This window comes from Protopterus annectens, chromosome 2.part1 (assembly GCF_019279795.1).
Source record: "Protopterus annectens isolate FY-2018-M chromosome 2.part1, PAN1.0, whole genome shotgun sequence".
NCBI lineage: Eukaryota > Metazoa > Chordata > Ceratodontiformes > Protopteridae > Protopterus > Protopterus annectens.
In genome coordinates, this window is record NC_056729.1 from 1,444,932,250 (window position 1) to 1,444,953,459 (window position 21,210).

Below are 21,210 nucleotides of genomic sequence, written 5' to 3' on the forward strand. Positions count from 1 at the left end.
TTTTTAGGTGGTCACTCTTCTACCTCCATGACAGAAGTCCTTGCAGTCTACTCTTCCGAATGTAATTTAGTACTCTTTGCTTTTTTGTCTATATCTGTAAGTCCATTTACATTCCATGTTAATATTGACAAAGCAGCTGAAAAAAATCTTATACTCCCATGTGTTAGACATGATAGTTCTGAATATATGTTGTACTTGCATGTTGCATGAAAACACTGTTTGGTTATCAGGCTGATATTGTATATAATTGCTTCTCATCTTTATTTGAACCTTTGACTTTTCGTTTCAATAAAAAAAAAATCACAAATTTCCCATTGCTGCTGCTCTTCTTCCTGATAATCTCCATCTTCCAAAACCCAGTCTCTGGTTCATGTGCAATGTACTCCTGATTCTTCTCGATTGCCTGTAGGCTTCTTTTCTACACTTATCACTGGCAAAGTCTGTGTATGAACTTTATTTGCAAAAGAACAGAAAGCAGTGTCCCATTTCTCTTGTTGCCTGCTTACTGACTAAACTTTTTGTATCTCTTTAGCCTGTTTTGAATGCAAAAATGTCTTTTGATTGCCCAGTAAAAATATTTTGTAGACAGATTGATATAGTAGTTTGAACTTCATACCTGCCTCTGTGCATTCCTTGTTTGCTGTGACATGCTTGCTACTCTTATGCCTGGTGTACAGTGAGCTTTTTTTGCAGGCATGATTGCATATTTCATGTTATACAGCTCGACTATCTTCTCATGGCCAGATTTGATGCATACATGAGATGTGCCCTGTCAGTTAACAGTCTACTGTGGAATACCAGTTCAGTTGCTTATTTGTGTTTTCAAATTGAATGCATTATTTTCTTTCCAGTTTATCTGGTACAGCAAAATAATTGTGTTGAACCTGTGTGCTGCCCGTTCTAATGCTTCTGTTTCTTTTAAACCGCTGTTCTTGAGAATCCTCATGTTCAACCAGTCTTTTTGATTTCTTCAGGTTTTTTCATTTCATCCGAGCAGGTGCTTAAAACATTTTTTTCAGTGTTTTGTTATTTGACTTTAAATAGTCCTTTATGGTTTCACTTATTTTAAACACTTTTGAATGCATTTGATTTAATTTTCCTTTAATTTACTGGAACACATCACCCATACCAAAGATGAGTTTGAACTGCTTTTGCTGAACAGCTGCAAGTTTCTTCCCAGACAGAATATTTTCTTTTCTTTTTTTTTTCTGATTTATTTTCTGTTATATTTTCCAAATTTTTTTCTTTGCTGACATCCAGTAAATATAATTATGAGCCAGTAACTGAATTTTATCCAGAGTGGTAACTTTTACTGCCATTTTTAACAGTTTCTCAGTTTTCAAAGTAGAATATCTTTATTCAGTGCGTCGATCAGTGTACAGCCATCTTGAAAGTCCCTGTGACCTTCCAGCTTGGTGGTTATGCAGCTTGTGATTCATGCTAGTTGTTGACCAACCAAGGAAAGTTCCCACTGTTAGATATGATACACGCATTTTTTCCATCTTGATGTACTATGGATTCAAATACCCTGCTGAATTTCCAGTTACATTCTTAGCAATGTAGGTGTCAACTATTTATTTTTATTTCTTCACTGGCAGGACTTGTGCTTGCTTGGCAGTTGTAGATGAGGTGCTGACTGAAGGCTGGGTGTGCTCGTTAATTGGTCTGTGGTGGCACAGGGGCAGATACTTACATCAGGCACCTGATCCTCCTAGCACAGAAACTTCTTGTAAAAAGATGACAACTTGATTGGTGAAGAAAATGACCCCAATCACTGACCCTCTCGTATATCAGTTGATATGATATAAATATGTTTTGCTTGCCACAGTCAGTAGTCCATACAGATGAATCAGGAATTAAATTATTAACCTATGAAATCAATAACAGTAAATCCCATTGCAGAACTGATGCAGACAGGTATAATTTTAGATTGCTGAGGAAAACCACAAATGTTTGAGAATATAAGGAAGAATATTTCCATATGTTTAGTTTTGTCTAACTGCTGTAACACTACTTTTTTTCCAAAGACTCACTGTTAGGATGTGCCCTGGGTTCACCCATAATTCAGTTTTTATGTTGTAGCTTCCAGACCAGTGGAAACGGCTGGGACAACTCCAACAAGCAAATCTACGTCTGTGGGAAATTTTTACCACCTTCCTTTATATCTCAAGTTGTATGATGTTTTGAAAGCTACATATGCTAACTACAAGGTAAGCATTAATTTTCTCAGCTGCATATTCACATACCTGGGTGACAGAAAGAGACAGATAAGCACAATAAGAGGGTGATGGAAGTGATAGGAATGAGTGAACAACTGGTTTAAATTCACAGTTACAATCAGTATATTGACTCATTCTTAAATTGTGTGTAATGAATGCCAGTGGTATTGCTCATGAAAATTAATTTCAGCTACTTATCCCGATTTGTATTCAGCCTGTGCATTTTAAAGAAGGTAATAGGTAGAAGCTTGTTGGAAGTTGAGTATTGGGGACATTACCTTTTCTGCATGTAAGCATTGTGATAGTTTAGATCACAGATATTTGTAGAGCTGTAACATCAAAGACCCTGCTTGATATTGCTTTGGTTGACTTGATCTCCACTAGTCAAAAATTGTGTGTGTGTATATATAGATATTTATATTTAACGTTGTTGAATGGCACTATATTTGACGTGCATAATGTTGACACCAAATGATTGACATTATGCACGTTGACACACTACTACTCACGCATTGGGCATCAATCTCTGTGCATGCAAAAAGTTAAAAACAGAAGAAAACGTTTTATTGCAAGGGACGATGCCTTCCATTCCCTCTGCTAGTTATATATGTTAATTCCAAGATCACACAATTCTCAGGGAATTCCCTGAGAATTGTCTGATTTTCTATCATATGCATCAACCATTTGTTTAGTTGACCATATGGAGTCAACTAAACAAATGTTGACCAAAGCACCATTCAACAACATTTATTTATTTTTTGACATTTGATTACTGGGAAAGTCCAACTGGGTAGAAGCCTATTTTCAGCGGAGGCTCTGGGAGAAAAACTCCAAATTATTGCAAAACATTTTAAGAACAATAATTTTACATTCTTCAAAAAATAAAAACATTTGCAGTTGAAATAATTATAACAAATTAGACAATGTAAAAACATTGGATTAGAATCAATATAAGGTATATGACTGATTTAATATTTAGAGACATTTTAGTTTGTAGGGAAATTAAAGGTAAGTTAGTCTAATGCAAATAGAAATTGCAATATGAAGTGATGGGAAAACAAGCTTATGATATATTTAGAGAGAAAGTCAGGGAAGATAATTAGATAGCAGGAAGGAAATGAAGAAGGTAAAGTAAGGAGAGTAAAGAAGCATAAGGAATGACAAGTTAATTGTTCACATTTAAGGATATAGTTTATCTTGGTTTTGAGCAAGAACATAGCCAGATTTTAGCTGTGAAGTCTTTCAGAGTGGTTTTCAAAGATGGGAGGGAAGATATAGGCCTGATCAATACAGGTAAAGAGTTCCAGGCCTTAGCAACCTTGTATGAGTAGAGACAGTGCCCAGCAGATTTGCCAGGTTTGTAGACACATAGGAGTTTTTGGTCATTGACGCACTCTGACTAGCTGGGAACACAGTTGTTTAGACAGTTTTAGTGATGGACAGGCAGATGGATGCTGGATAATTTTATAGGTAGTAAGAAGTTGTGTATTTGTTAGTTGATGTGGCATTTTTAACCAATTAAGGCTTTTCATTGCTATACAGTGGTGGGTTCTGAAAGGGGTATGTGCTGAAAATTTAGTAACTTTGTTATAGCATTGTTCAAGTTTTAATTTTTGTGAAGCTTAGAGGTTAGTAAAGATGAGGATCAACATAAAGAAGAGTGGGGTGGAGATAAATAGTGACAAATGTAGTATTAGTTGCGTCGGTGACTCTGTAAAGCATCCCAAGTTTTTGATGAGCTTTTCGTATGCAATTTTGTATATGCAGGTCGAATGTAAGGTTATCATTCACTGTCACCCTTAATAGTTTGCTAAGAGAAGTGACTTCAGTGGTTGTATTATCAAGAGAGAGAACTTTAAAATTTGTTTATTCATGAAAGAGAGATTGGGGGGAGTAGTAGTTTGGTCTTTTTGGGTTGAGCATAAATTGTGAGTTACAAAGCCATGTTTCAGTGGCCGTTAAAGCTTCCTGAGTAATTTTTTGGAGGTGTTCCATGTTGTCACATGTGCAAATTAGAGTTTAATCATCTGCGTATTGTATTAGGTTGGCCTGTTGTATGGAAGTATAGAGGGCGTTGGTGAAAATGTTAGAGGAGGAGGGGACCAAGGATAGAGCCTTGTGGTACACCGTTGGTGACTGGGAGGTAAGGAGAGAGTGTGGAGTGCTATTTTACTGACTAGTACCTATTGGACAGGTAGCTGTTAAACCACAAAAGGGTGGGATGAGAGAGACCTAGGAAGGACATTTGAAGTAGCAGTTTGCCGTGACAAACTATGTTGATGGCTTTAGACAAGTCTAGAAATTAGGAAAAGACTAGTTTGCCACTATCTGTAGCTTTATTTGATAGTATCTTTATAGGTTAGAAGGGCAGTACTAGTGCTACGGGAAGGAAAAAAGCCATGTTGTGTAGGGAATAGGAGTTCTTCTTACAGGAGATAGTCTAGTAATCTAGTAATTGTTTTTAAATACATTTTTAAGACAAAAAGAAGAACCCATTCATGTGTGTGCGTATAAAATTTAAACTTTATTAAGGTAAGTGTCGTCTAATAGCAACGATAAAATACATGTAAACATTTAATTAGAATGGTTAGAACAGTAGTAAAAAGTTAATGAAGTCCATGAAGAAAGTCTAATAATTCAATTACTTTTACAATTTTTTGAAGTTCTCTAAATTATTGACCGTAAACACATTCTAGAGACCACTGCTGGCGGTGGTGGTGCTGCGGTAGCATTGTCGACTCACAGTTAGACATTGCCCGTTTGATTCTCAGTTAGTGTCTTCTGTGTGGCGACATGTGTGAATGGGCGTTCCTTCGTTGAAGGTTGTGCATTAGGCCCGGCAAGCCAGTACGTAAAAAGCTACTGCCAATCATTAGCGGACCGGAGTTCCGCTGTGGCGACCCTTAACCAGGAAAAGCCGAAAGGCACAAACAAACACAACACATTCTAGAGACCATTTGTCTGCATCTTTTGCCTTAACTTGTGTTATAGAGGATGACAAGTCGAGTGCAGAAAAATAATTCAAAAGTAAAACCTAGTCAGGAAATATTGGAGGAGCTGTAGTTCTCCATTTTGTTTTGTAATACATTTTTTTAGCCACAATTAAGATGATTGATTATTCTAGGTTGGGGATATCCAAAATGAAATATTGTGTCTCCTGGAAAGTGAAGTGCTTTTGAGAGATGTATTTAGTTAGGCCACAGAATATCACACATTTCTTGAAGTATTTCTGTAAATGCCTTATGGGATGGACACTCCCAGAATATGTGCAACCAATTTCCCAGAGCTCCAGAAGAACAATGACAGTAATTGGGAGACAGACCAGGGAGTAATCTAGAAAGACTAACTGGTTTGTAAAAATATTTGACTTGGCATTACTAGCCAAAAAAAAAAAATGAAAATTACAAGATCTTGTAGCATATCTGGGTATTAAAAGCATCTTCCTCCAATACTGTCTATCTACTTGTACCTTTAATAAGTTCCCAAATTAACATGCGTGTCCAATACACTCTCACGGAAAATAATTAAAATCTTATAAATAAAGCTTATCATTCCCTTTTTAATGAAAGTATTGTATCTAGTGTTTAATTATCATGTTTTCCATCTAGGTTTTTCTGATTCTGGGTTTTCAATAATTTAGTAGTCTTAAGCCTATTAATAAGTCTCGGTTACGAATTTTTGTCATGAGTTCTGCGCTCATGTTGAGTATGGAAAAATTCTAAGACTATGGTAATTTACCATCAGTCCGTTGTTTCCAGTAGCAAAGGCCCACACATCTTTTTAACAACTGATTAACCTTGTAAGACCAAATACCCCAATTAACAGCATTCCCCATAGATAAATGTCTTTTAGCCAACTGTTATTTTGATTTTAAGTTCATCAGGGCCATTCTTAACTAATGCCACCATTATTGCAGTGATGTCTGAACTGGGATTTTTTTTTTTGTATATTATATGAAATACTTTTGCTTTGTCCTGTGGGTAGGAATGAGAACTTTGCACCATACACCCTATTTTCCAGGATGAACCAATTCTCTGAACACTTTTAATCTAACCGCCAAAGCACAGAGCTGTAAATCAGGTACACCCAACCCCCTACTACTTGGGAATAAAATATGATGGTCTCAACTTTATGAGGGTGTTCACCACCCCGTATAAGAAGTTCCTTAACTTCACCCTGGCCACTTTTCTGAAATATTCAGGTACAAATGAAGGTAAAGCTTCAGAGGCATAAGTAAACAATGGCTGATAATACCAGGTTACATCTGTGACTTCTTGCATCTCGTCAAAACCAAGTAGCTTCCAGTTATCATATACACCCTTTAATGTGAAGTTGTTCAATCTCGCCTTCATTCTTGCTGATGAGTTCGGAGCCGATCATTTTGCAAAGCTCAAGGTCTCTAACAGCTCGAGGCCGAAACCTTATCCCACAATGCACCTCTACCTTCCCAGATCTAGTTTTCTGCTGCAACAGATCGTGCATTTTCTATAGCTCAGGCTATATTTGTAAGGTAAGTGTCCTCCTTTTTCTTGGACCTTTGCTAAATTTTCTCTTTGTTTAGATTTCAAAAGTATCAGCAAGGCTAGGGCTATCCTTTCTTGTGTTTTTTTTTTTTTTTTCTTCTGCTAAATAGTTAAAGAATAACAAGAACTTTCTGTTCTCATTTTTGGGCGTTGGCCCTGTTGGTTTCTTTAGGTTTCTGTAGCTGGTTAGGCTTATTTTGTCCCTAACCCTTACAGCCGAGTTAGGCTCCTTTTAGTTGTTTTAACTGCAGCCGGTTAGGCTTATTTTTGTTTTTACAGCTACAGCCAAGTTAGGCTTTCCCTAATTATATTTGTAGCTGGTTTGGCTTAATTTGTTTTGTGCTGCTAACTTTTAAAAGTTGAGACTTTGTTGTTAGTGTTTTTATTTGGATTTCTGTTGGGATTGTTTACTGTGATTTTAACTACAATGTCTGAAAGGCCAAGTCAGGGTTTAAAAAGTGCCTTAAATGTAATCAAAAAATTCTATCACAGATGACCACACCACCTGTGTTTACTGTTTGGGAGAGGTTCATCTCCAAGAGGTTTGTTCCATTTGCCATGGTTTCAGTGCCAGGGTTTTGGCAGAAAGGAAAAGAAAGTTGGTTGAACGTGGTTTGATTGTCTGCATTCCAGTCAGACTGTGATACTGCTCCGGGAAAACCAAAACCTTCACCTTTGGCTTCTTCTTCTGCGAGTTCGGATCCAAAGGGCTCTTCTGTTCCGAAGGCTTCCAAGAAGGTTCCTGTATCGGCTCCACTTTCATCAGAGCCACCTATACAGGTAGTTGGTACGAGCCGGTCCCCAGTCTTGGAACTGGTATCTCCTACCTTGAGATCTCCGATTCTGGGCTCACCAGCTCCTTCTGTAGCTTCTTTTCGGGCTTCCAGACTTTCAAATTCGGATGTGGATTGTGTGGTACAGAGACTGTTACAGAATCCAGTGCTGGCTAAAATTCTGTCAGCTTCGACTCAGGCAGCTTCAGAACTGACAAAGTCATCTCCTGTAATTTCTGTTCTTTCTCCAACTCAAATTGAGACATAGGAGCCATGAGAGCTATTCAGTTGTTTGCACTGACAACCCTGATGTCCTCTGCTCCGGCAGTGTACTCTGGGAGCCGACACTCTCCCGTCAGCTCCGGGGAGGGGAGTCAAACCAATGTATCTGTTCCGACTCTTCCCCTTGGGGCATTGGCGCAGATGAGCTTAGCTCCCACCTCTGCCTCGGAGCCGGCGGTCTTGTTGCAGGAGAAGTCATCGGTGTCTTCGGACCTGGGTGCTTCCTCACACCAGAGCCGTGGTGCCTTCGATGCCATGAGGAGGGTTTTGTCCCCCCAGACAGCCACAACCTCTGAAATGGCCACCTCCTCCCGGAGAACGCAGGAATCTTATCCATCACTGTAGATCCACTGTAAGCGTAGGGACCTGGAGCCTCAGGAAGCCCCATTGGGGGAATCCTGCTCTTTCGAGACCTCCCCAGAAGTTCCCACTGAGGTTCCTCAGAAGACGTTATGTAAGAGGAGACATTTAGATTACCCTCAGGAATCCATCATATCTGACACTGATTTGGAGGAATCCGAACGCTCCCCAAAGTCTCCCTCTGAGGATATCTACTTTGCGGATATCCTAGAGATCCTTAAGCAGAGGGGTGACTGGCAAGCCCCTTAACCCTGCCAAGGATGAATCGGTACTCATGAAGGCTTTTGGGTCTCGACCCTCCACCTCTTGGGTTTCTCTGCCCTTCGATGAGTTGATGGACCTTTTATCTCGAAGGGCATGGGAGTCACCAGATACTATGGAACCCGTTCCTAGGAGGCCCAACAAATACATTTCGGCTCCTCATGACAAAACCTTCTTATCCAAACCTATACCTGTTGATGCCATGGTGGTTGTGGCAGCCACAAAGACAGAGATGTCAGAGACCTCTATGTTTGTCCATCCTCCTAATAGGGAATCTAGGATCATGGACATATACGGCAAGCGCATGTTCAGTTCTACGACCTTTGCTCTTCGGTCCTTGAACTATCTAACCCACTTCACAAGGCTTCAGAGAGATCGCCTGAAAGAGCTAGGAGATACTCTCCAGGGTGCAGTAGCAGATACAGTGGCGGACAAAGTGATGTCTCAGCTTGCTACCCTCAATTCTGTCTTTAACTCTTCCATGCACCTCGTATCTTATGTAGCTGATGGAATGAGTAGGGCAGCGGATACAGGAATTGCTCTGAGGAGGCATTCCTGGATGCGCTTATGTTCCTTTGTGGAACCTTTCAAGTCATCATTTGTGAATGCCCCTTTTGATGGTTGTTCCCTGTTCGGACCAAAAGTTAGAGACCCCCTCACCAGATGTGAGCAAGACAGAAAGACTCTTTCTGCCGTATGAGTCCATTTTACCACCCCTACTAGACCTTACCCTAAAGGTCAACGACGAGGAAAAATGTGGTTCCGCAAAGCCCAAGGAGTCTTTCTGAATTCACGAGCTGAAGCCTCCTCCAGGGGCAGAGGAGGGGGCAATGATGGAAGACGATGCCCAAACGACAGAGGGGGTCCGCAGAACCAGGGCAACAGATATCAGTTCCTTGGGAAGCCCTACCAGCACTCCTGAAAGGAGACCCGACTGGAGGCAGACATTTATCTGTGTACCTAGGTGCCTGGCTAAAAATTTCAAAAGACAGATGGGTACAAAACGTCATATCCAGAGGCTATTTCATCCCCTTTCATACCCAACCCAGGCCAACAAAAGGAATCCCAGACGTTCCACCCAGTCTACAGGATATTACAACAGTAGAGGTTTAAAAACTATTAGAAAAAAGAGTCATCCAACTAGTCCTGGCAGACCAGCAAGGATCCGGAACTTACTCAAGATTCTTTTTGGTGCCAAAGAAAACAGGGGACTAGAGACCAATTTTGGACCTCAGCAGACTCAACAAGTATGTAGAAAAGACAAAGTTCCGGATGGTCACTCTTCAGTCTATACTTCCTTTCCTAGAGAAAGACAATTGGCTGTGCTCAGTAGATCTTCAGGATGCGTACTACCATATCAAAATGGCCAGGTCATCCAGGGATCATCTGCGCTTCAGGCTGGAAGCCAGTCACTTCCAGTTTCGGGTCCAGCCCTTCGGTCTCATTACAGCCCCCAGAGTTTTCACCAAATGTATGGCAGTGGTCATGGCTCACATGAGACATCAAGGAAATCAGGTGTTTCCCTATTTGGACGACTGGCTCCTCACCGCACCCACCAGGCATCAGCTTATTCGGACAAGGGACACTGCCTTAGATCTATGTTTCCAACTGGGCATTACTATAAATTCAGAAAAGTCTGCTTTATTGCCGTCACAGCATACAGTGTTTATAGGAGCAGACTTGGACACAGTCAACATGTCTTTAAAAGTTCCTTCAAAGAGAGTGCTTACCCTACAACAACAGATTGTAGATCTCCTTTCGAAACACAAAGCACCAACATCACAGATTCTCAAGTTGCTGGGTACCATGGCAGCAGCTATCATTGCAATACCCCTGTTGAGATCTCACATGCGCATTCTTAAGTGGCTGATATTCACACAGTGGACATTTCATGACTTACCGATGAATCACCCAGTTCTGATAACCAACTCTTGCAAGGATGATCTTCGGTGGTGTCTAATGTCCGAGTCGATGACCATGGGATGTCCTTTTGTCCTTCCAGTTCCAGTTGCAACGGTGACCACAGATGCCTCCCTGATTGAGTTGGGGGAGGTATTATCAGGGACGGACAGCCCAAAGTACATGGCAGGTTCACGAGGCTCAGTTGCACATCAACATCCTAGAGATGAGAGCAGTTCTCTTAGCGTTGCAGTCCTTTCAAGACTCTCTTTCTCTGGGCACGATTGCAATCCAGTCACACAGCATGTCCATAGTCTGGTATATAAACAAACAGGGTGGAACCATATCTTATCCCCTATGTCGAGAGACTCTAAGAGTGGGGAAATGGGCAGAGTCCACCCAGTGCTTTCTGATAGCAATGCACTTCCCTGGGAAATCCAGCGTGATAGCGGACAAACTCAGCAGGACAATTCTGTTGCCTCATGAGTGGCCCCTCAAGAACGAAATAGCGGAAATAATTTTCCGCAGATGGGACCAGCCTTGCTGCAATCTCTTTGCAACTCCCACAAACACCAAATGCAGCAACTACTTTGCCCTGATCCCTCAACAGGGACAGTCCCCGAGGGACACGCTCGTACACGATTGGCCTCCGGGACTCCTTTATGCCTTCACTCCCTTTCCCCTGATTCCCAGAGTTTTTCAGAAAGCCAGTTTTCTGGTTAGGGCACTTATCTTAATAGCCCCATATTGGCCTTGTCAAATCTGGTTCCCCTTTCTGAAGCCTCATCTAGTAGAAGAACCTTGTATCCTGGACCCAGTGCCAGAGCTCTTCACTCTTCACTTCAGTCCATCAAACTGACAGCTTGGTTCCCATAATAGCCAGGTTCCAAAATTTATCAGAATAAGCTCAACGTATTCTTTTGTCCTCACATAAGTCTTCAACCAGGAAACTATATCTCAGCAAGTGGAAAAGGTTTTCCATCTGGGCTCAGCGGAATAACATTGACCCTTTTCTAGCCTCCATATCGGATATCTTACAGTTTCTGACCAAACTGTTCAACGAAGGAGCTGCAGCAGCAACCATTTGGGTACAACTGGCTGCTGTATCTAATTTCCATATAGGTGAATCTGGAAATGGTATTATGTCCCACAAGTTGGCGAAGGCCTTTTTGAAGGGTACAATGCACCTGAAACCACCTATTAGATCACCTACCATTCCATGGAATTTGAATTTAGTCCTATCCAAGATTATTCTCCCGCCTTTGAACCTGCTTCATCTTGTGAGCTGAAATATCTTTCTTGGAAAACCATTTTCTTGGTGGCCATTACATCAGCACGCAGAATTTCGGAGTTGCAAGCTCTTTCAGTTATGCACCCATACTTGATATTCCACAAAGATATGGTTTCCCTCAGGATGATCCCTTCTTACCCGGAATTTGTTCTGAATTCACCCTTAATCAGGCAATTGAACTGCCTGTTTTCTTTCCCAATCACGCTAATCAATTGGAATATATGCTCCACAAGCTTGACGTCCATAGGCAACTTTGTTTCTATTTGGACAGGACAAAAGGCCATAGAAAAGCTGATCAGTTGTTTGTCTCCTCCTCTGATTCCAAAAAAGGTGCAAGCGGTATCTAAATCTACTTTATCTAAATGGCTTTCTCATTGTATATCCTTTATATAACCATGAGGCAGACATTTCTTTAGAGGACAAAGTCAAGGCTCATTTAACCAGAGCTGTTTCTACTTCCATAGCCTTCTTGGCCAGACTACCCATTGATTCTGTTTGTGCAACTGCCACATGGTCAAGGCCACATACCTTCATATCTCACTACAAAGTAGACAAGGCTTCTAGGGACAGGGCTTAATTTGGTTCTGCTGTCCTTAGACATGTACTCCCGTGAGCCACCCAAGTTTGTGGTGCTGGGGACGCTACCCATCAGTAAGAATGAAGACAAGATTGAACAACTTCACATAAAGAAGTTATGTACTTAACATAACGTTCCATGTGAGTTGTTGTTCTCACCTTCATTCTTACGACCCCCCCCCACCTACCCCCATCCAATGTCTGTAAGTTCGAGAGGCTCTACGTTGGTTTTGGTTCTTCTGAGGAGTTTCCTTTCACTAGTTGTCTTTATGATTTCCTTGAAATCTGATGTAGATTTACCACTAGTTGGCAGCAAACAAGATCTGGGGAAGGTAGAGGTGCATTGTGGGATAGGGTGTCGGCCTCGAGCTGTTAGAGACCTCAAGCTTTGCAAATTAGCCAACTCAGAGCCGAGGATCATCTCCGAACCCATCAGTAAGAATGAAAATGAGAACAACTCACATGGAACGTTATGGTAAGTGCATAACTTCTTTTTGTCTCCAGTATCTCAGAGTATGTACTAAAAAGAGATATGGGGTGAGTTGGACCTTATTTCACCCCCAGGTTGGTAATTTGATCATTGACCTATAAAAAAAAAGAGTAATTAGATCTATAAACTGAGGAAAGACTGTAATTAATTTTAACCACCTTATGAATTTATTTTGTAGCCTGCATTGGGACCAAATTGACATAACTTTTGGAGCAATACTGGAAGGTGTTCTTCTGGATTTGATAAATAAACTAAAAGTGCGTCCATATATAAAGAAAGTTTGTGTTTAACTCTGCCTAAATGGTAGCCTCTAGTAGGAGACCTCCTCTTATTTGAATGGCTGTTTGCTCCAAATACAGTGTGAGTAGTAACTGGAAGAGGGGACAACCCTATTTTGTGCTATGCTGGATAGTGAAGGGGTTTGATAGATATCTTCAACTTAACTTTGGCAGTGATACCAATATAAGTACTTTGTAGCGACTTAATCCATTCAGTAGGCAAACCTTGGAAGGACGGCAGTTCCTAAAAATAGTCGCACCTAACTTGATCGAATGTCTTCTGTACATTCAAGCTGGCTAGCAAGTTATTACAAGGGATACTGGCATTCTTGATCAGCAGAATTTTTCTAATGAGACAATCAAAGGTAGTTCTTTAATGAACAAAACCCCTTTGATCAGGGTAGATTAAACTAAGAAGTGTGACAGTCTATTAGATTATACAGCCATAAACAACTTGTACTCATGATTTAATATAGATTCTTAGATGCATATTAGGTAATGATTACTAGGGCCCTTATAATCCTACCTATGCAGCCCAGAAGTGACCCGCATATTTGATCTACTGACTGCCTCTGTCCCTCAGAGGGAGAGAGGTTGCAGACCAGGGGTGAATGTCAGGTTACCCATCCACTGGTCCAAGTTGTGCTTGAATAGGGTTAGGGATGAACTCTGGTTCATAGGTGTGTACTAGGCTAATGGCCCTGGGGCCTTTATAAGCCCAGCCCATAGATGTGCCCTGACACTGTGCTGCCTGTCATTACTTCCCAGTGCCTCTATCAAGTAGAGCCACTGGAGTGATCCCCCCGGGGCGAACTTTCTATTTCCCATCCACTCATCAAGATTTCTCTTGAAGAGGGCTAGTGAGGTCCTCCTCTTAACATTTATGGGAAGTCCATTCCAGAGCCTGCATAGTCTCTGGGTTATGAACCTGTCCCTCCAGCATGTTCTGTTGATTGTGGTAATGAGTTTGAGGTCTCTGGAGCGTGTGGTGCAGAGGGATTGGGATTTCCTTAGATGTAGCATTTCTAACAGAGCTGGATCTTACATGGCTTTGTAAGTCAAGCAGAGATCGCCTCTTAGTAGATGGTATGAGACAGAGAATAGCTGGGGTTTTTTGAGTCTGTCCATGTAGGACATGTGTTTAAGGCCTAGGATCCTCTCTGTGAGGTACTTTTGTGGCCTCTCCAGCTGTTACAGGTATCTAGTGAGGTACATGCCAAATGGGGCATTATACTCTATGATTGGTCTAATGAGGGAATAATAGAGAGAGATGATGACCTCTTTCTTCCTGGATGCAAAACTCTTGGTAATGAGATGTGCCACATAGAAGGACTTTCTGACCACAGTGGCAATGTGATGGTCGAAGGAGAGGTTGCTGTCAACCTGTGTCCCCAGATCTCTTATAACGTCTTCAGTGTTCAGTGGGCTCCCATCGATGTGGTAATTAGTGAGAGCTGAGTTTTTCCCAAAGGGATGACTACCCATTTTTTGGTATTAAGCTTAAGGCTATGGTTTCGACACCAGTCATTGGTCTCGGTGAGACTTTTCTGTAAGATGTCTGCATCACTTGGGAAGTTAATAATGGCTCCCAGCTTGCAGTCATCATGAATTTGGGCAGCCACAGTCCCTCCGTGTTGCCCTGGACTTCTGAGAAGTAGATGCCAAACAGGAGAGGACCCAGGAATGATCCCTGTGGGACTCTACTACTTTCACACTGTGGGCTCTATCGGTGAGCCAGTTTGCAACCCACCTAATAATATAGGGGTCGATGCCTAGTATGCTGAGTTTATCAGTAATTCCTGAGTGAGGAATGGTATCAAAGCCCTTGGCCAGATCGATGTAGGCTGTATGAACTGTCTTACCTTTATCCACCACTCTGGTGACTGACTCATAGAAGTCAACCAGGTTGAGCAGGCATGATCTACCTTTCACAAACCAAATTGCGTGGGATCTAGAGTTTGGAGATTCCCTATATTCTTGTTAATTAGGTCCATGATGATGCACTCCATAGCCTTACATATCAGACTCATCAGGCTAATGGGGTGATAATTTCCAGGGTCGGTAGTCGCTCCTCCTTTATGGAGAGGGATGACTGTAGCAGTGCGCAATTCAGTAGGGACAAAGCCTGAGGTGAGGCTGTGAATGAACAGAGCACACAGATGTGGTGCCAGTTCACTTTGTAATTCATGTAGAACACAGCCAGGGATATTGTTGGGTCCCATGGAAGCTGTGTTCTTGGCCTTAGACAATGCAGCTTTAACCTGTGGTGCAGTAATGTTGGGTGCCTGGCATTCTTCCGGTATTGAGATTGATCCTTTGAGGGGAGGGGTAAAGTTGGCACTGAATTTGTTGGCCAGTATGTTGGCAATATCTGTTGTCTCGGTATAGGAGGTACCATTGTGCAGTAACTCAGAGCAAATCTGGGTATTGCCATGGAGATTCTTGATGTAACTATAGAAGGCTTTGTGGTTGTTTTTAGTGTCTGCCACAATTCTACCTTTATAGCTGGCCTTGGAGGTTTTGTTGAGGCTAATAAGGGAATTTTTCCAGTCTTGGGACTTCGCTTTTTTCTACAACAGTTTCTTCTTTCTGTTGTAGAGTTTATTAATGGCAGGGGACCACCAGACTGGCTTCCTTTTTTTTGAGGAGAGCATCTTGGTTCTGTCAGGTATGGCTAGTTCCATTGATTTATGTACGTGTTTGTACAGTTCATTGGTGTATGATTTGGCAATCGTGCATCTATTTTCCATTGGCATGGGTGCCGTGAATTTAGCCACCTCTGTTTTTAGGAGTCCAAAGTCAGTTTTGCAGAAGTTTTTCATGATGGATACCTTTGAAGAGGGTGTGGGTGAGATGTGAATTTCCGTGGTGATTAGTTTGTGGTCGGATCTAACCAGGGAGGAATTGACCATTGGTGTAGAGCAACGGTTGCCCATGTTAGTAATAACCAGGTCAAGGATGTTGCTTCCTGTAGTGGGGGTAAGGTCCAGGGCATTGGAATTGATGAATTCTAGGAAGCATTGGGCCAGTGCATTGGTGCATGAGTAGTTTTCCCAGCTGATGGAGGGGTAGTTGAAGTCACCTAGTATGAGAGTGTTGGATTGGATCTTAATAGTTTCCAGGGTGCTTAGGAATGTGGAGTGAGAGTCCTGGGACATGGTTGGGGACCTATAGCAGGCTATGACCTGAATTGCCATCTTACCCAATGTTAGTTGTACCTGGAGTATTTCAGATGTGTAATGCTGGGCTACTAGTCTGGAGGTATGCATATCTTTTACTAATATGGAGACACCACCTCCTTTGGAGCTTCGGTCCATGTTCTGGGGCCGAAAGGTGTGGAATGAGTTGTAGCCTGGTAGCGCAAGGCTGCTTTAAACCAGGTCTTCATTACAGAGCAAATGTCGATGTTCTCCATTTGGAGGAGTACTTCGAGCAAGTGCATCTTGAGATTTAGATTTCTAGCTTCGAGCAGCTTGACCCTCAAATTGCATTTATTTATAGCTGTTACAGTGGTAATTTGGTCTTTGGAACACCGCCTAAAAAAGGTACTATGGGGTGGCAAGAACCTTAGCCAGTACCCAGAAACCCAGGGGTGACAGATGCAAGCCATCTCTGGCAAAGCATCGAGGTCTGTCAGTCATGTCATCCCAAGCAGACAGATACTGGATCCCCTTAGAATGACACCAGAATCTTAGCCAATTGTTGAAGTCAATCGTTTTCTGTTTGTACAGTGGCATCATTCTGGGCGATGGTAGGATGCTGCTCAGGGCTTGGTCATACCTGCCTGGGCCACATAATCAATCTGAGAGCTCCACCATGTCTCTCTTCATGTAGTCCAGGGAGGTGTATCTCAGGTCTTTCACATGCACATGGACAATGACAGAATCATACTTGTACTTGTTGTGGAGTGACCTGAGTGTGTGTGTTGTTTCGGATTCAGGCACCTAATACCGTCTACTTATTGAACCTAGTAAGTGGGACATCAGTGTGCCTCACTATTGAGTCAGCTATGATAATTGTATTGGGCAAGCTGTTTTGCCATAGGGGCTTAGGCTGAGGGGCACACTGTGTAGGTGAACTATATGTCTTGTGGTTTGTGCTGTGGTGGTCGAGTGCATTTCTGCCTTAAGGTCTCTGCTGTTTGGGTAGATTTCTATTGAGAGCCCCTGCGAAGGTAGGTGTGTGGTTTGTGTTTTCATGTGAGGGCTGTGATGGTGGGTGTTCTGGAGGGCTATGTGTTCCATATGGTGCGGTGCAGGTGTTGACCTTCTCCTCTTGACCAGCTATTTTGATCCTGGCTGGAGAGTGCATGGCTTCCAGTTTGGAGATATAGGCGCATCTCTCACAAGTCTGAGTGTTGGGAGGTAAGAGGAGGGGGTTGTCTGTGTACATGAGACAATTGCTACACTGTCTCAGAATGCCCAAGTTCACCAGGTTAATAGGAGAAAGCACATGAAACTGACCTTTAGACATGCCTGGAGGGATGGTCATCATTACTATGTACTGGAGCTGTTTGCTTATAGGACATCTAGTGCTGATAGCACTTGTGTGCTACAGTAATTGCTACAAAAAGCCTGATAAAGTGCTGGTGAATAAGCTAATTAAATGTGCAAGAAAGAAGAGAAAGTTGAAAGGGATAGAAAAAACTGCCCAAACGGCCAATAAACTATAATTTCAGAGCCAGAAACCACTCCTCTTGTGGTAGATAGGCTACCTAGTGCTTACCACTCCCACTAATAAGCTGGAAGGCTTCCCTCTAATACAGAAGGGTCTGGAGAACCCAGGAACTTACAAAACAGTCCTGGATACAGCTAATCTGTATCTGATGTACTCTGGTAACAGGAAGGCGGAAAACAAGCTTCAAACTCTTTTTCCCCAGAAAAAAACAGTTAACTTATAGCTGGAATACCTCAAAAAGGGTTTAAAACCATGCAGCTGAAGCTCTGAATACTGCAGACCTTATTGAGACTATGCTACTCAATTTTAAGGTTAAGAACTCAGTAAGGAAAAAAACACACAGTAAAGCACAGATTAATCACTTGTAGTCAAGAGAATAGCACTTGTAGTATGAAAAAATACAGTTAAACAGCAACAAAATGCAGTTAAACAGTAATGAATTGCAGTAGATAGCTTTGAAATATAGTTAATCAGTTGATTGCTTTGAAACAATAGCTCACAAATCACAACAGTAACAGACAGCACTAATAAAGCAGCGATTCAGTAGAACACGAGGAGCCTGTTCAAAAGAGTGGGAGTTCTCTGAAAAACATGCCTGCCTCTCCCAACATGTCCTGTTCATGTTGCAAACAAAATTCATGTCTTTTGATCTCTTAGCTGATGCTGCTCATTTTGTCGATGTACAAAAGGTTAATCAAAACAGTGTCCAGGTTTGCCTTATATGCCAGGCAAAGATCACCTCTCAGAAGTCCGTAGGATACCAAGTGGAGGGACAGGGCTTTGAGGTGATCAGTTTAGTGCATTATGGTTACTCCCTGTATTCTTTTTATAAGGAACCTTTGTGGATGTACCAGTTGCTACATGTGTCTGGTCAGATGCATACCAAAGGGGCATTATACTGTATGATGGATCTAATAAGGGCTGAGTACAGTGATATGATGACCTTTCTGGACATAGAGGCTATGCCCTTACTTATGAGTTGAGCAGCATAGAAGGATTTTGTAACTCCGTTGTGCACATGTTGGTCAAAGAGTAGGTTTCTGTGTACATGAGTTCTCAGATCCCTGACTAGTGACTTAACTTTTAGGGGTGTTTTATTGATAAAGCAGTTACCTAGGGTGGCTGACATCTCAAAAGGTACTATAATGCATTTTTTAGTATTGACTTTTAAGCCATGGTTTTGGCACCAAGCATTTGTCTGTGCTAGACCTTCCTGGAGGGTGTTCTTATTTTAGGAGGATTCATTGACTGCTTCCAGTTTGCAGTCTTCTTTGAACCTGGTCAGCCAGAGGCCTTTGACATTGGCTTTGACTTCCAAGAAGTAGATGCCAAAGAAGAGCAGGGCTAGCATTGACCGGCCTCTTTGTAGATGTGTCCTCACTGATCCTAACCTCTTGGGTTCTACCTGTGAGCCAGCTAGCTATCCAGTGTGTTATAAATTTATATTTATACCTAGTTCTGTAAGTTTTGTTGATAATGCCCAAATGGGAGGTATTGTATCAAATGCTTTAGCCAGATCTAGGTAGGGAGTATGCACCTCATCCATTGCCTTAGCTTTTCAAAGAAATCCAGTAGGTTAAGTAAGCATGACGTTCCACTGACAAAGCCCAAACTGGGATGGATCCAGTGTCTGGAGGTATCCTATGTCCTTGTTGATAATTTCCATGATGATTCTTTCCTTGGCTTTGTAAATGAGACTAGTCAGACTAATGGGTCTGTAGTAGTTTCCAGGATCTGTCGAAGATCCTCCCTTAAGAAGGGAGATGACCGTCACAGTCCTCCATTCTCGCAGCACAAAACCTGTTTTAAGACTCTAATTAAATAATAACTGCAGGAGTGCTGATAAGTCATATTTTAGACTGTTTAGGAGACATCCTTGCAGGGGCGGCTTGTGCTATAGGACTGCAGGACTGCAGCCCCCCCACCTGTACAATAAACTTGAAAAATAAAATTAAAAAAAAAATTCACGGACTCCACGCATGTGTGCACAGTTCCTGAGAACTCCATGCACGCATGCGTGCTCATTCCAGAGCTCCAGACTGCTCTGTTAGGCAGTCTGGATAGGAAAGGCAGGAAACTCCGCCCTTCCAGCCCAGAGGTCTGTGCGGTGATGACCCCACAAACTGAAAGGTCACCAGACTGCATCGCCCGCTGGAAAGAGGCTCCAGCCTACTACTTTCGTGGGACTAGCCATCTCTCGCAGGAGACCCATGTGCGGGCCAGGGGATTCATGGATCGGCGGCCATTTTGTGGACGTAGCTGCAGAGGATCGGCGGCCGTTTTGTGGACTTAGCTGCAGGGGATTCGCGTTTTGTGGAGGACAGGTTTTGTGTGTGTGTGTGTGTGTGTGTGTGTGTGTGTGTGTGTGTGTGTGTGTATGTAAAATGCCCCAGGTGCTACATGGTGGTGGGTACAGAATAAGGCTTGAACCCTGTACCTTGAGCCCAGGTGGCAGGAGCCTGAATTCCCTGCCCACCACCATTTGTAAAAACATTGCAGATTTTTCCCTCATACTTGTGGTATTCCTCATAAAATCTGTGGTTTCTGTATTTGTGTCCTTGCAAAGCTGGTAGTGCATTGGTGCAGTGGTAGCATTGTTGCCTGACAGCTACAGGTTCTCTGGTCTGATTCTTGGTTGAGGTGCCTTACCTTTTCTGTGGAGTCTGTTATGCCCTCCCTGTGTTTGTTTCCTCTAGTGTCCTCCCATCTTACAAAGACATGTGTCTGTCTATCGAGTGTTTCTCCCTGGGCCTCTGCTAAAAATTAGCTTTTGTTCCAAGTCAGACTTTCCTGGTTAATAAATGTTAAAAATGACACGCATTTGAATATCAGACTTCATATTCTTCAGAAAGTGTATGGTAATGCAAAAGCTTTTATTCTAGCAATTTTCTAATTGTATAAGATGGATATTTGAAATTTGTCCCTATTTTTGGGATTGTATTCCCCCATAATTGGCTTCATCCAGAATTTTTGTGCTAAGGTTGAGAGCTATGGTAAGAACTGAATTCACTGAATATGTTTGGGGGCTATACTCCCCCCATTACTGGCTTTGTCCGGGTGTTTTTTCTAAGAGATTGAGATCTATGGTGAGAACTGAATTCACTGAATATTTGGGGGCTGTATTCACCCATTATTGGCTTTGTTCAGGTGTTTTGTGCTAAGAGGTTGACAGCTGTGCTATGGTGAGAACTGAATTCACTAAATGGTAGCCATTTAAGTTTCCATCTTCCTCTTTCACAAAACAGCTGATTTGGCATAGTGGTATGTTGCTCTGACTGTTTTGCACATGGTCCTGGGTTTAAGGCTTGGCAGTGAAATGTATGGTGTTAACACAGCATTTTGTTCTAGCAACTTTCCAACATTATACAAACAATGTTTGAAATGTGTCCCTGGTTTTTGGGCTTTTGTTCCCCCCCACAATAAACTTTGGCTTTTTCCAGATTTCTTTGTGCTGCAAAGTTCAGAGATGCAGCTGAGTGAGTAGATTTTACAAGACGCTGAGAGCTGCAGGGGCGCAAAAGTTTAGTGCTGCTTAGGCTGAGTCTGCTTGCCTTGTTAATAGCACAACAGGTAGTATACTT

At 42.2% G+C, this 21,210-nt stretch overlaps 1 protein-coding gene across 4 annotated transcripts in view; it reads left to right on the plus strand.

Moving 5' to 3' along the window:
* HTT (huntingtin) overlaps nucleotides 1-21,210 on the plus strand; it is a 4,811,037-nt gene that overhangs the window by 2,028,880 nt on the left and 2,760,947 nt on the right. For all 4 annotated transcript variants that reach the window (XM_044062924.1, XM_044062926.1, XM_044062925.1 and 1 more), the window contains one exon: nucleotides 2,083-2,210. In XM_044062924.1, coding sequence (XP_043918859.1) covers nucleotides 2,083-2,210 — 128 coding nt within the window. The remainder of the gene's footprint in view (nucleotides 1-2,082; nucleotides 2,211-21,210) is intronic.